At 44.9% G+C, this 14,611-nt stretch overlaps 1 protein-coding gene across 2 annotated transcripts in view; it reads right to left on the bottom strand.

Annotated features, from left to right (window-relative positions):
• PTPN14 (protein tyrosine phosphatase non-receptor type 14) overlaps positions 1-14,611 on the bottom strand; it is a 112,431-nt gene that overhangs the window by 5,791 nt on the left and 92,029 nt on the right. For both annotated transcript variants that reach the window (XM_033144776.1, XM_033144777.1), the window contains exons 14-17: positions 11,800-11,943; positions 10,102-10,320; positions 4,816-4,944; positions 1,819-2,050 (exon numbers count right to left, since the gene is read on the bottom strand). In XM_033144776.1, coding sequence (XP_033000667.1) covers positions 1,819-2,050; positions 4,816-4,944; positions 10,102-10,320; positions 11,800-11,943 — 724 coding nt within the window. The remainder of the gene's footprint in view (positions 1-1,818; positions 2,051-4,815; positions 4,945-10,101; positions 10,321-11,799; positions 11,944-14,611) is intronic.

The raw sequence follows: 14,611 nt of genomic DNA, 5'->3' as shown, positions 1-14,611 counted from the left end.
GATTTTCAAACGTTTGCAAATAAATGCAGGGGTGCCACCAGAGTCTTTGTTGTAGTGACATATAAAAGACGTCTGTGCAACTATCACACATTTTTTATTTTATTTTAGGGATTTAGGCAAAGTCTGAGTGCTGGCATAATCTAGCTTCTTTTCTTCTTAAAATGGGCAACAGCTCTTGGGCATGATGATTCCCATCTATGTTAGCTGGTAATCCTGGAGATGCCAGGGAATCAATCTGGGATCTTCTGCATGCAAAGCACATCCTCTTCAACTGAACAATGGCGTCCTCCTCTGCTCAATAAACACTTTACCCACAAGGCCACCTTAAGCATGGGGCAATGGGCCATCATCTCAATCCCCGTTTCATTGAGTGATCTGCAAGCAGCTTCTGCTGCCATAAACTCCAGGGATTTCACACAGCCTCTAGGTTGGCATGTGGGGATATGCATCCCCCAGATTAGACTCAGCCAACTCCAACCGTTGATCCCTAGCATGCATGCTTTCCTCCTGCCCTGGTAGTGTCAAGAGAAACGAGGCAAAACCCTGGCAAAGTGTAACTTCTACACAAGGCCTACACACAATGGTACAACGAAGCTATTGACACAGTCGAGAAAATATTTCCCTCCCTTTTTGTTATTAATAGTTTTTCACATATTCTTTTTTAACATGCAGTTCCACTTTCGGTCCCGGCCTGCACACATCCACACATAATAATATCCAGGCAGAGGACCTTCTCAGTAGTGGCAACCGCCCTGTGGAATGCCCTCCCATCAGATGTCAAGGAAATAAACAACTATATGACTTTTAGAAGACATCTGAAGACAGCCCTATTTAGGGAAGTTTTAAATGTTTGATATTTTATCACATTATTATTATTATTATTATTATTATTATTATTATTATTATTATTATGTTGGGAGCTGCTCAGAGTGGGTGGGGTGTAAATAAATCAATACCATATTTTTTGCTCCATAAGACGCACCTTTTTCCTCCTAAGAAGTAAGGGGAAATACCTGTGCGTCTTATGGAGCGAATGGTGGTCCCTGGAGCTGAATTGCCATGGGGCCAAAAGCAGATTGTGCTTTTTATTTTACAAAGAGAAAAGGGGGTGTTGAAAGGACCCCGCTCAGCAGCTGATCAGCAAGAGATCGGGAGAGAGATAAGAGTCCTGGCTCCCTTTCAGCCACGCCCTCCTTTGTTGAATGTGCTGCAGAGGGAGGTTGTTTGTTTCCCCAGGACATGTGACTGGCCGATTAGATTATCTGTCTGGAAACAGTAGAAAGGCTCCCTTTCCTTAAGATTTTTCAGAAATGTGAGTTAAACCCCATAAAAATTGGGCTTTTCCTCTTTGCTTTTCCCCCTTTGCAAAAAAAGCTGCAAAACTTTTAGCTGATCCTCAAACAAGCCAGGGCTTTTCCCTTTGCAAAAAAGCTGCAAAACTTTTAGCTGATCCTCAAAAAAAACCACACAAAAAACAGGGCTTTTAGAGGAGGAAAACCAGAAAAGGTTTCTTGTTTCCTCCTCTAAAAATGAGGTGCGCCCTATGGAGCGAAAAATACGGTAATTATTATTATTATTATTAATCTTCCCTACAACTAAAGCTCAGCAAATAAATGTCAGTATCTCTCTCTATATATATCTATCTGTCTATAATCTATCTATCTATCTATCTGTAATATATGTGTGTGTATATGTGCAGTTCTAAGGACTCACTCCAACATTTAATTCAACTTCACTTTCGTCTTCACTCCAAACAAAAAGAAAGTGCCCACATTTCAAACACACACACACACACACACACACACACACACAACTTACAGAGAAAGCCTTGTTCTTCTGGGCAACCGTGATCCGGCCAGTCAGTGTACTGCAAATGCCACACCGTTTTCTCCTGCCCTAGCAGAAGGTGCTTGACCTTGAGACCCGTCGTGGCATAGCAACCAGAATCGGTGCGGAATTTGGTGGTCACCTTGAACTTCCCGTAAGTGGCTGAGCTGTGCTTGGAGCCGAGTTTCGGCCAGTAGCGATGACTCTTGGCTCTTCCTCTTTCCTGCCCCACAGCAAAAGGAAGGAGAAGCAAAAAAATCAGCACAGTCCTGTTCTTACAGCCACAAGCCACAGTGAACAATGGGTATGCCTAAAAATCAAGTAAAGTGCCAGTGTGGTTTAAAGCAAGGGTGGGAAAACTTCAGGAAAGCAGGCCAGTTGTGGCCCTCCAGGCCTCAAAACTCTGCATAGGCCCCACCCATCTCTAGCCTTTCTTCACACCCCAAGTATTTTGCCGGGCTGGAATGTGTCCTTGAAAGTTTTGGCTCAGCGGACTCCAGTTGCTGATCCCTAGCATAAATTCTTTCCTCCTACCACAGAAGCTGCTGTAGGGTCAAGGGAAACTGGGCAAAACCCTGTCAAAGTGTAACTTCTACGCAAACTAACCCCTTCTTCCTCAAGGCGCCATGATAAAGCTGGCGCCACCAACCTGCGAAGGCTTCACAGCTACAGAACAAGTGAAGTCAAGCACAGTATTACATACCCTTAGGCACACCTGTATGGATTGTACACGCCGCAAGTAAAATCTGAAGACCGGTGTAAAGGAATTAAGAGAAGTTTAGGGAAGTTTTTAAACTGTGATATTTTAAATGTATTTTAATGTTTGTTGGAAGCCGCCCAGAGTGGCTGGGGAGACCCAGCCAGATGGGCGGGGTACAAATAAATTATTATTATTATTATTATTATTATTATTATTATTATTATTATTATTATTAAGAGAATGGCTCAAAACACCCCATAATTGTTCACAGTCCCAAAATGTGTGTTCAGGCTAATAACTGCACAACAACATGCAGCCTCAAACGATGCTGTGTGCTCCAGACAAAGCATTTCTAGTGTGTGCTTACAGCACTGCACAGAAAATATCACAGATGCCCTTCGTTGTGGGGGATAACAACAAACCCAAAGTTCAAGCAACCACCTCAGGGCATCGTGTTATAGTTTCCCAGAAAATAGCCGAGCGAGGACATCAGAGGAAAATGGGGAGCGGGCAAGAGACTGATACTATTTGACTGTTTCCCCATGGACATCTCCCTTGCCTCCGTGCATCCTGGGGTTCCAGGACTGCCCTCTTATCATGGAGTGTGCATTCATACTGCAATTACTGTCTGCAAATTTCCACCATCTCAGGACAGTGGAGATTCCTTGCTGTTTCCAAGCGTCATAAAAGCCATAATATGAATGCATGCATATAATCAGAGTTCGGGTCATAAGACAGCCCTGTTGCCTGCCGCTGCTTAGAAAGAGGCTTTCTCTGTGGTCAGATTACTCTGTAACTGTGCATTTAATGGACTCTTGCTCCCCCTTCTGAACAGCTGATAGTGCTAAATGTTTAAAATGGGGGAAATTGGGCCACACTATTTAAACAGAACAGCTGTTCCTGTGTGCCTGTAAAGGCAGCAGAGTTCTGAACAGGATGCAGGGCTGGTTACTTGTGTGTGCCAGGTTTATAGCACAACATACAGTTGTGGGATTACAACAGAAATAACTGTTTTGCTTGGCATGGGAATAAAGGCGACTTCTTCTCTCTCTTTTTACTGGATACTTTAACTGGAACAACAACTTCTGATGTATTCGCAGCTGATAAGGATGCTAGTGATGCAGAGGTGGCCTTGGATAGGTTGAGAATATCATTCTTCTCAAATAAGGGCAGCTTTGTGTTCTCAGAGTTCACTGCTTTGTTTGGCATGCAGCAATCTTCTAATGGAGCTAAACTTCCATCATTATACTGTGCGGCCAGCTAGACTGATACAAACAAGGTTGTAAGGGGTTGAGTCATCCCAGGCAAAGGTTCAAAGGAAGTTTGAAAAACAAAACAGCAAGCAGAAGAGCAAAAAGGACGGGCAAAGAGATTGTCATGGAGAGCGCTTCCTAAATCTTCAAAACATGCATGCAACTATTTGAACCTCCCTTAGCGTACACAAGATAAAAACATGGTCCAATCTCAAGAGTGGCTCTCGCTCTTATCCTGTAGCACAGGACAAGCTGATCAAAGGGTAGAGAGCAAGCCCACAGAGGCCCAAGGAATGCATGCTCTCAGGTTTGAACTAGGACTGGGTGGGGAAGAAAAAATGCAGGCAAACAAAACATATTTGAAGGTACTGTCTCTATCTGCAGTGAGGGTCGACCTGAGGTCGGTGGCAGGCCCACTTGGATGAATGCCATTCCAAGAGGTGGCCTGAGGTGACAGCTCAGGCCTTTTGTGGCCGTGATGGTGCAGTGAGCAACTCCCCACCCTCCTCAGTGGTGGACTTTGGGGCCTCCAATTTCAGTGGCACTCTGTGCAACGTCAAATCCCCCCCCTTTCCATTCTACACCACAGTTGTGGTGCCCCTGCAGCACCCCCAAGGCTTCACTCCCAGTGCCACCAAACCGGTCACGCTCTCCTAAATCCACCTCTGCCCCTCTTCTCCTCCACTTCCCTGCCTGAAGATGGGCCACCAAATTGTGCCGTTCCATCCGAGAATCAGATGCTAGTGACTAAAATGGGAGAATGTGTATCACTATCATGCTGTGAACCTCGCCACACCTTCTGATTGGACACATTTTATAAAAGATATATAATGCTGGGACAGACGGAAATCTGCCTTTGTCCACATTCACACCATATACGTAAAGAGCTACGACAGCGATAGTGATGGCTTCCCCCAAAGTTTGTTAAGGCTGCTGAGAGTTGTTAGGAGGCCCCTATACACCTTACAGAGGTACAATTTTCCCCGTGAAGAGGACATCTGGTGACTTGTTAGCATGCTACCACATATTACATACCTCCTCTGCTGTCACCATGGCTATCACATTCACCCCTTCTTCCCACACCATTTGCCAGAAATCATGGCATGTTTGTGGCAAAGGTCCTTGTGTGGCTATGTAGTGCCATTCTTCTCCGCCCACTGTAACCTGAGGAAGAGAGAGAGAGAGGAGAGAACAACAGATTACTATAAAATTCATGCCACAATTGAGCATCTTCACCTCTCTCTTTCTGCCATACTAACTGTGCATAGTTAGGGAAGGGCCTTAGCTCACTGGTAGAACTTCTGCATGAAGTCCAAGGTTCAATGCAATCCCTGACATCCTCAGGCAGGGCTGGTTCAAGACCCTGGAAAATAGCTGCCAGGACACTGGTAAACCATACCGATGGACCAATGGTCTGACTCAGTACCAGACACCTTCCTATGCTCTTCGTCATAAGCTCATAAAGGTTCATGCTTATCGGCCAGCTTAACCCACTCACCCATCCTTGCTGCTGTTACAGCAACATGAAATTTTCTTACATGCACAAAACATGACCTTCTATTTATATTTTGGCTTTAGGACCTGGTTGGCTTAGCTTCAGAGGGCAATGTTGGAAACAAGGGAGTGACAGAAAATGACCAGGGCTGTGGAGGAAAAATAACAGTCAATGCAGTGTTCAGAACCCCTTTCCATTCCTCCTTTTCCCAGATGAAATACCCACAAAACACCCATTCTACAAATTTGCAGGGTGGCGGGGTAGAGGGGAGAAGCCTGAATCAGAAGAAGCAGGTCTGCCTCTGTCACATGATGATGATGATGATGATGATGATGACGATGATAACAACAACAACAATTTATATGCCGCCCACCCGACTGAGTTGCCCCAGGCACTCTGGGAGGCTTCCAACAAATTGAAACATTAAACACAGTAAGACATCACACATTAACAACTTCCCTATACAGGGCTGTCTTCTAAAAGTCAGATAGTTGTTTATTTCCTTGACATCTGACGGGAGGGAGTTCCACAAGGTGGGCAACGAGGGAGCCGCCAGAAGGACACTGGAACTCGACCTTAGTGTCTGGGATGAACGATGGGGGTAGAGACGCTCCTTCAGGTATACAGGGCCGAAGCCATTTAGCGCCATCCCAAGATTCAAGGCCTATATAAACAGGCTCCTATGGTGAGCATATCATTATATGGTGTTTGTGTGTAAGAGAGATAGACATGTTTATTTCATCTGAGGTGAGAAACACCACAGGCTGTTGAAAAACTAGTTAAGAATGATCCCAACAATTTCAGTGGGATTCAGAATCTGGACATAGGAACTTAAGTAGAGCCGTCCTTGATCAGGTAAAAGGCCCGTCTAGACAACATCCTGTTCTCATTGTGGACAACCAGATGCCTATGGGAAGCCCACATGCAGGAACTGAGTTCAATGACACTTTCTCCACTTGCAATTTCCAGCAACTGGTATCCAGAAGCATAGCGTGTCTATATTCCAGCAGCTCAAAAGTTAAGAGAAAGTTGTTTGCTCATATGTGGAGATATGAGTGCACCCACTGAAAACAGATTTCTTCTTTTTTTAGCATTCACAGACTGGAGGCATGTTAATCTTGACAGCCAGGATCAAAGCAAAAAAGGGAAAGGCAGACAACCCCTCCGAAGATTGCAAGCTTGGGTCTAGCAATGTAGGAGTCTGGGGCAAGATCTTATCGTAATGTTACGGGAGTGTTGCTCTGTCTGCTCCGCCGTGGCCCAACCGCCAGGCCTGCTGGCACAAGGCATGGACAAAAAACCCATAAATAGTCCAGAGGGAGTGCACAGCCTGGAATGCGGCAGCACTCTGCGGCCCTGACTGCAGGATATTAAAAATTGATAACTGGGTGAAAAACACTCGCTGCGCGGCGGAGGTAAAAATCTGCAGATGCAATTTCACCTTCTGAGTAAAAGAACATCTGCTTGGCTTCTGCAACAGCCCGTTGGAGGGGGGAGGGGGGAAGTGCTGGCAGCGCACAGGGTTGTATACTACTAAGCATCAGCACATGTCGCTACATGCGCCACAGAACAATGTGGGTACGTCCGAGGCTGACACACAAGATGAAATATGAACTCTTAAAGCTGGCTGGGGAAGATTCTTTCTGGGCCCCTGCCACCTGATGGAGCAAAATTATGCTCTCAGAAATGATTTGTCCTCCCCCCCTCATGGATGGGGGGGCAGGGAATTCAGATTCCATAATCAGTCATCCAAGCTGAGGTAAGTTGCGCCAAAAACACACAGTATCTGCTACCCACCAGATCTTTTGGCAGAAATCTGACAGGGTTCTGGTTTTAGAGAGGTGTTTTGACTCAACAAGGGCTTAGCGTTGTAAATTTATGACCAAATCGAGCTTGGAACTTGGTACGGATGTCTTGCAGCCAAGATATGCTCATAATTTAATACTGTTTTGACCAACGCAGAAAATGTTCATAAAAGCAGATCCGTTCAAGTTTTGTCAAATCACCCTTGACCATTAGGCCTGCTGGCTGAGGCTGGTGCGAGTTAAGAGTCCCAACAGCATCTGCAGGGCCACAGATTCCTCACTCCTGACGCAAAGAGCAAAGAGGTTTGCTCCCAGAGCCACTCTGCTATAGGCCGCATACGCACCGTACATTTACAGCTTATTTAAAGCACATTTCCGTCTACCCTAAGAATTCTAGAAAGTGGAGTTTATCCCTCACAGAGCTACAACTCACAGCAAATTAACAAATTGTAGTTCTCAGGTTTCTTTTATAGGGGTTAAATGTGCCTTAAATGTACAGTGTGTATGGTAAAAGTAGAGTGGTACCTCGGGTTAAGAACTTAATTCATTTTGGAGGTCCGTTCTTAACCTGAAACTGTTCTTAACCTGAGGTACCACTTTAGCTAATGGGGCCTCCCGCTGCCACCGCACGATTTCTGTTCTCATCCTGAAGCAAAGTTCTTAACCTAAGGTACTATTTATGGTTACAGGTAGGTAGCCATGTTGGTCTGCCATAGTAAAAAAATAAATAAATAAAAATCCTTCCAGTAGCACCTTAGAGACCAGCTAAGTTTGTTCTTGGTATGAGCTTTCGTGTGCATGCACACTTCTTCAGATACACTGAAACAGAAGTCAGAAACAGAACTATTTATGGGTTAGTGGAGTCTGTAAACTGAAGCGTCTGTAACCCGAGGTACCACTGTACTTTTTTAAAGTATGTCTCTAGTCTTCAAGTCTGCAGAGAAAATTTTGAATTGAGAATCTATTTAAATTATTGAAACCCAAATAAGACTGGAAGCACAAGCATGTTTTCTTACGGAACTGACAGAGCAATTCTAACTATAGGAGAATTTACACCATATTAAGTTAAGATGCTGTAAGTTACCCCTATTTCAAACTCTGTTCAGGAGCAAGAGTACGTCCTGCTGAGCCAGCCTGAACCTGGCAGAGGGAAAACAAGCTTTAAACTGGAGTTTGACTATCCATTTTCTCAGTGTTAAATTCCGCTCAGTTGCTAAGTCACATGACCAAGCTGAAAGGTGTTGGGAATAGGTCCAAGTCTGCTTCTCCCTTGTCACACCACACTCCCAGAACACCCTGTTTTCAGGACTTTCTCCATCTGAACCAGGATGGGGGATTTCAGCCAGCATAGTCCCAGCAGAGCCCAGCCTCAGCCCTTTCCCCTACTATTTCTGGGTTAGCAGAGTCTGTAACCTGAAGCGTCTGTAACCTGAAGTGTCTGTAACCCGAGGTACCACTGTAAAGGAAGAGTGTGGTGCTGTGGTCTAAAGCAGTGAGTCTCTTGGGCTTGCCGATCAGAAGGTTGGTGGTTCAAATCCATGTGACGCAGTGGGCTCCCATTGCTCTGTCCCAGCTTCTGCCAACCTAGCAGTTTCAAAGCATACCAGTGCAAGTAGATGGTGTGTACACAGCAATAATGGTTAAGAGTCCTGGATGTGGACAGGAGAGACCTAGATGCAAATCGCCAGTCAGCCATCAAGCTCACTGTGTAACCCTGGGCCAGTCACTCCCTCTCCACTTAACCTACCTTGCAGGGTTATTAGAATAAAACAGAAGGGAGAAGGGTCATGAATGCCACCCAAATCTACCTTCCTTTCACAGATTGTTCAGCTTTTCAAAATTCAGGGTACAGAACATAGGGACACCATAGGGCCAGGGACTGGGAAGCAGCAGAGTTCAAAGCAAGGTTCAGCCATGGACTGAGGATGACACAAATTTTCCTTTGCAGACAGCACCAGTGCCTTTATTGGGGTCAAGGCAAAAGTCTTTACAGAACCTGCAGCACTCGCACAACTTTCCAGCCTGTTTTTAACTTTTGTTCCAAGCCACTCAGAGTAACAAGAATGAATAACTAATAAATACCTGCACTGGAGGAATCTGAGCAACACACAAATCTACTTGTACTAGGCATCTTTGTGCATGCTCCGAGTGAGGTTTTTTCCCTGCCATAGACTCACAAAGTGTTTTCAAGGAAGCCTGCTGTCTTCACTTATAAAAGAGGGACATAACAATGCGATCCTACTCATGTTTGCTCAGAGCCACTGGGAGGCTGCCACTCAGAAGAACATCAATGCAGGCTGGAGATCAACCTGGCCCTATTCCCTGGTCACGGAACGAGAAGCGGCACTTGGCTTCAGCCGACAGTGGCCCAAGGACTGCACAGCTGAAGGGCAGCACACCCTCGCCCCTGGCTTCAGCCACAGGACTAAAGGATTCTGGATCCAGGAAGAACAGTATGGCAAAGGGAGACTAACATGGCCGCAATCATCAGCCAAGGAACAGTGTTTGCTTCCCCCTACCTTCCCAGCCAGAAATAACACTGGTGAAATGGTGCTCCGAGTTTGCTTTTTTCCTCCTCCCTCCCAAGTCCCTTTTCCCTTTGTGCTGTTTCCTCTACATTGTAAGCCTGAGGGAAGGGACCGTCTTATTAATTATTGCTTTATGTGGCTGAAGAGCAGGGTAAAAATAAAAGAAAGAATGAAATAAAAAAGAAAGAAAGCCTTGTGTCAGCCCAAGTTGAGTCACGGAATAAGGTTATTGTGAGGATGAAGAAAGGTTTAGGCGGGAGAGGCACTATTCATGTTTTAAAAAAATGTTTAACAAATTATAATTATTACAATCCTGTGACGACAGGCATGGACTGCATATAGGTTAACTGATGCTGAGAAAGTGCGTCTGGGGACTGGCCAGTCACGTGAGTTCACATCCCACCACAGTTCACATCTGAACTCTGGCCTCCCAAGTTCAAGCCCAGCCTTCCTACCCACAAAGGCAGTTTATTTCCGCCCCCCTAATCTTTACCTTTATGTGTGAGGCGTTGATGTAGCCTGTGTTGTTTTCTTTGGTTGGGACAAGTTCCACGCGGTTCTCCTCATACGGAATAACTTCTCGGACACGGTTGCGCTCGGTGTTCTCGGGAAGCGTCGCTGTGGTAAAGACCCCGTCTGCTTTCCTCTTTGGAATCTGCTCATATTCAGTGAACACCATCCCCTCTTCTAGTTTCCTCCTCAGGATTTTGCACTATTTTCAATTTTAAAAAAGAGAGAGCATTCTATTCAAAATGAATAGCAACTGCAATTGCTTGTCTTTCAATGATGAGATAAATCATAAGAGGACCCCCCCCCCGAATGCTAAGGGTCGTCTATTTCTTCCATCTTGCCTACATTAAACTCTCTACCAGAGTTATATTATCTACAGGGTGGGGCGGGGAGGTATTTTACAGATGACACCATAATCCAAAACTCCTGACAATCTATCCCACCTGTTTCACATAGAAGACAGTTGAGAAGAAGTAGACACTTGAGGCCAAAGGACCATTCAAAGAACGAAGAGGTGAAATCAATAATCACCACATCCCCAATTACTTTCTCTGACAGTAACATTGGGGGGGGGGAGTGGAACCATTTTTAAAACCCTTTCATTTCCCAGGGGATGAAAAAAAACTGCATGGTCCACCAGATCAAAATCTGGTGAGAGGTCTAGGAAGACCAGAATTGGATGTGTTGATCTTTAGATGGAAATAGTCTGCCAAGGCTAGAGTCTCAGTCTTATGATGACCTTTGGTCATGGAAACACCCTTGATGAACACCACTATACATTTCAAGCACATCTGATATGAGTGTGATCACACAAACATGCATCGTGCCACACCCGGAAGTGACTAAAAAATGTCACAAAAAAGGGAAAACAGGGCAGAGCGGGGTGTTTGCAGGCTTTTTCAATTGTGTTTCAAATATACGCAATTTCACTTGAACACACGGTGCCTTGGAACGTAACCCCTGCATAAATTGGGATTTGCCTGTACCCAGAGTTATGACCACAGCTAAATAATGATGGCGGTGCTTGATTGTGCAAACACTTTGTGAAAGACTTAAAGCCACTGAAGTTGTAACAGTGACAGCCAAATGGTTGCAAACACAGGAACCAGGAGAACGGGACACTGGGGCAATGTTGTTCCTATAGTAGTGTCTAAATTTCAAGGGAAATGATAGCGCCGAGTGAAAGTCTGTGAAACCGTGGTGCACATTTGCACACGTGGGTGCGTCCATACTTTGTAAGTGAGAAAAGAAAACCACTAATCCACTGACAAGCACTGTGGGTGTGCTGATAACAACTGCCTAAGTCAGTCTCCATTTATTTTACTTTTACCCTACGAAAACATGCTTATAGAACAACAAATGTCTACAAGTGTGTCCATTTTGTTTATTCCAATACCCTTCGGTGCTCATGGGGACTTCTGTGGGCAAAATACTCTTCTGTTGTGAGGCAGAGGTTTTGCACAAGGGCTCATGGCTGAGGCAAGGTTTGCATGAGCCAGCTCTGGCCCCAGATACATGCATCCTCATGTTACACCAGCAGTCTTATGCACAGAGTCGTGATTTCTGCAGCCGTGTGTTAACCGGGGGCATTGCAATACATCACCTGGTTTTTAATACTTCAGAAGCCGTTGCCGGCGGAAACCAAAATGGCGGCCCTTTGTTTTGCTAGTCCTATTCTTACCCGCTCATCCATTGGCACCTTGACTGCTTCATCCTGGCTGTCCTCAGGCACTGGAACTCGAGCGACTGAGAGACCGTTGAGCGCTGCCAACATCAAGGGCCTCTTCTGGGCCTCCAGGCCTGCCATCTTCTGTTTCTCTAGATACTTTTGGCAAGAAAAGGCATGCTTTCATCTCGGGGTGATTAGAAATAATGCCAGCAGAATGTTGGAATGCCTTTTTAATCTCCCACAAAATCTACAACTCCGGCCGAGGAGTGCAGATGACGGCCATTAGCAGAGCAAATCCAAATGCGTCTCCTAAACTTCCTATTATTTCCCCGGGGGGCCTGTTCCTACATGAGTGCAGAGCTTTAATTTCAAAGGAACAGTCCCACGATACAGGGGACCTGCTATCAAAAACAGGCGTCTCTCTCTCTCCCTCCCGCCCCCCTTGAGTGCTGTGTGTGTGTATGTGTGTGTGTGTGTGTGTGTAAATGTTAGGCACAGAGTGAGCTGTATCAAGCAAGCCAAACAAACCACAAAGATGATACATAAGCCCAGACTGGTGGCGGATTTTTAAACAGCATTGTTACATTGAAATTAGTACAATGGGCTCTGTTGAGCGTAAAGTGAATAAATACAGATCCAACGCCTACCCCACCTCCAATTAAAAAAAAAGGCAGATTGGAAATGCTCTGCTGCCACCAGGTAGAGGCGTTGTGGAAGGAGGCGAAATTGTGACACATTTCTAAGCTCTGAAATGAGTTAAATTATTCTTTTGTGTGTGTTTGTTTTCCCCCTGCCTCTAAATTTACTTCCAAATGTGGGTTCTGCATTCAGAAGCACCATCAATTCTCCTTAAAACTAAGGGCGAACAAAGCACTTTCTCGACCTGCATCCCGTTTTAATTGCTGTGTTTTAAACAGGACTCTTTTTCTGGATATTTTAATTATGGATTTTTAAAATTTAAAAAACAACGCTTGTGCAATTGGTTTTTATACTTTGTAACCACTTAGAAGCTGTGGTTTCAGTATTTAGCAACATATTAATTTATTATTCTTAATAAAAATAACAAATAGTTAATTTTCATTGCCTTCCCTCTGAATGAATGGACTCGTCTGTGACCTTTTGAATGGCAAGGGTCACTGCCAATCGGGGAGCACCCAGCAGTGGCTCCACCCATAGTGCCAATCACAGCCCCTTAGATGGTTGATACTGGGGAAAGGCACTCTTCTCGGCTCTGCAATCGCTCAGTGGGGCTAAGGAATAGCTGCAAGCCAAATCCAGGTGTTTCCAGGAAAGCTGCTCTTATGGCACTCCCCAAGCCTTATCGCCTCATCATCCTCTGTAGTTGGCAGTAGCATATAACTTGGGTGTTTCCAGATCTGTAAGAGGCAGTGGATTTCTGTCTAGTTGCTTCTGGCTGACCTGGAAACTGCATAAACTAAGGAATTATGCTCTTGGGAGGGGCTGTGGAAGAAAACCTTGCCCTAAAATGAGCCTTGAATTAATGTTCTTCAGTGTGGGTAGCTTTTGATGGTGAGGGGAAAGAGAGAGAGAGAGATTGGAGGTGTGATAACGACTTCAGCTATTTTGTATTTTTGCCTGTACTTGATGAAAGAGTCCAGGCCTCCTTCTGCTCCAGCTTCTCATTCAGGACAATGGAGCGTGTTAGGTTGAAATAAATAGGAGTTAAAAGGTTATTCAGGATGGTTGAATCAGTCCTGTCTTTGTTTGCAAAGCTTCCTTACAAAATTACTTGTATTACCTTTAACTGTATTTGACAGAGGCTGAGTTCAGATGTAAACTGAGCCCATGGTTTGTTTTAATAGCTAGTTTTATTCTTCTTTCAACGAACCATCATTTAAACTAACCATAGTTTGTCCTTTTGGGATACAATGGTAAGTTCTGGTCAGTGAAAAACTGTAAAGGTGCTTCTATTTCCTCCATGCAGTTGTGTATAGAGAAGAGAGGAGAGGAGGAACATGCAAGCCCAAGGTCCACGTCTGCTCATTCACATAATACTGAACTATGGTTTAGCATCACTCCTGAAACAGGGCCTGTGGCTGAACCCAAGTATGCTCATAAACAATGGTTTGCTTGGAGCCGACAAACCAGGATCAAGAACCACAGTTTGAAGCTGGTTTGCAAACAAATAATTTGTGCTAATTCTGGTTTGTTGTTGAATTCACAGACTACTGACAAACCACAGCTAGGACCTCAAGAGGCTTCTGCACCATGGAACTGGGAGTTAACTGATGGAACTGAGTTCTGAGTGGGTGGGAAATGAAAGAAGGCAAGCAGCTCCAAACCATGGCTGCCTATTGTATATTTGGAACCTCAAACTATGGCATAGCTTAATTATGGCTGGCACGCTGGCACAGTGCCTGAATCTGAGTCATTACATGTGACGTTATACCTTAGAGGCATGATTAGGAGCTCTGAACCCAGCATGGCAGAACAACAAGAAGGAGGTATGTAACAGAGTCAAAGGCTGTGAACAGCACTTCGAGAATCTCAGCATCATTCTTTAAATTAAGTTTCTATTACAATCTCAACTTTTAATAAAGCTATATCCTTGATCTGAATTCTCGATAGCCAACACGATTAAAGAACGGCTTTGACTTTACCTCTCCAGGTCAGTGTTTCCCAAACTTGGGTCCCCAGCTGTTTTTGGACTACAGTTCCCATCGTCCCTGACCGCTGGTCCTGCTAGCTAGGGATGATGGGAGTTGTAGTCCAAAAACAGCTGGAGACCCAAGGTTGAGAAACACTGGTCTAGTCTTTCAATGGCTCTGCAAAACTTTTTTTTTAAAAAAAAAATCTATTGCAG

Source organism: Lacerta agilis, chromosome 3, assembly GCF_009819535.1.
Source record: "Lacerta agilis isolate rLacAgi1 chromosome 3, rLacAgi1.pri, whole genome shotgun sequence".
Lineage (NCBI taxonomy): Eukaryota > Metazoa > Chordata > Lepidosauria > Squamata > Lacertidae > Lacerta > Lacerta agilis.
Note: the sequence above shows the minus strand (reverse complement) of the source record. Positions and strands in the feature narration are given on the sequence as shown.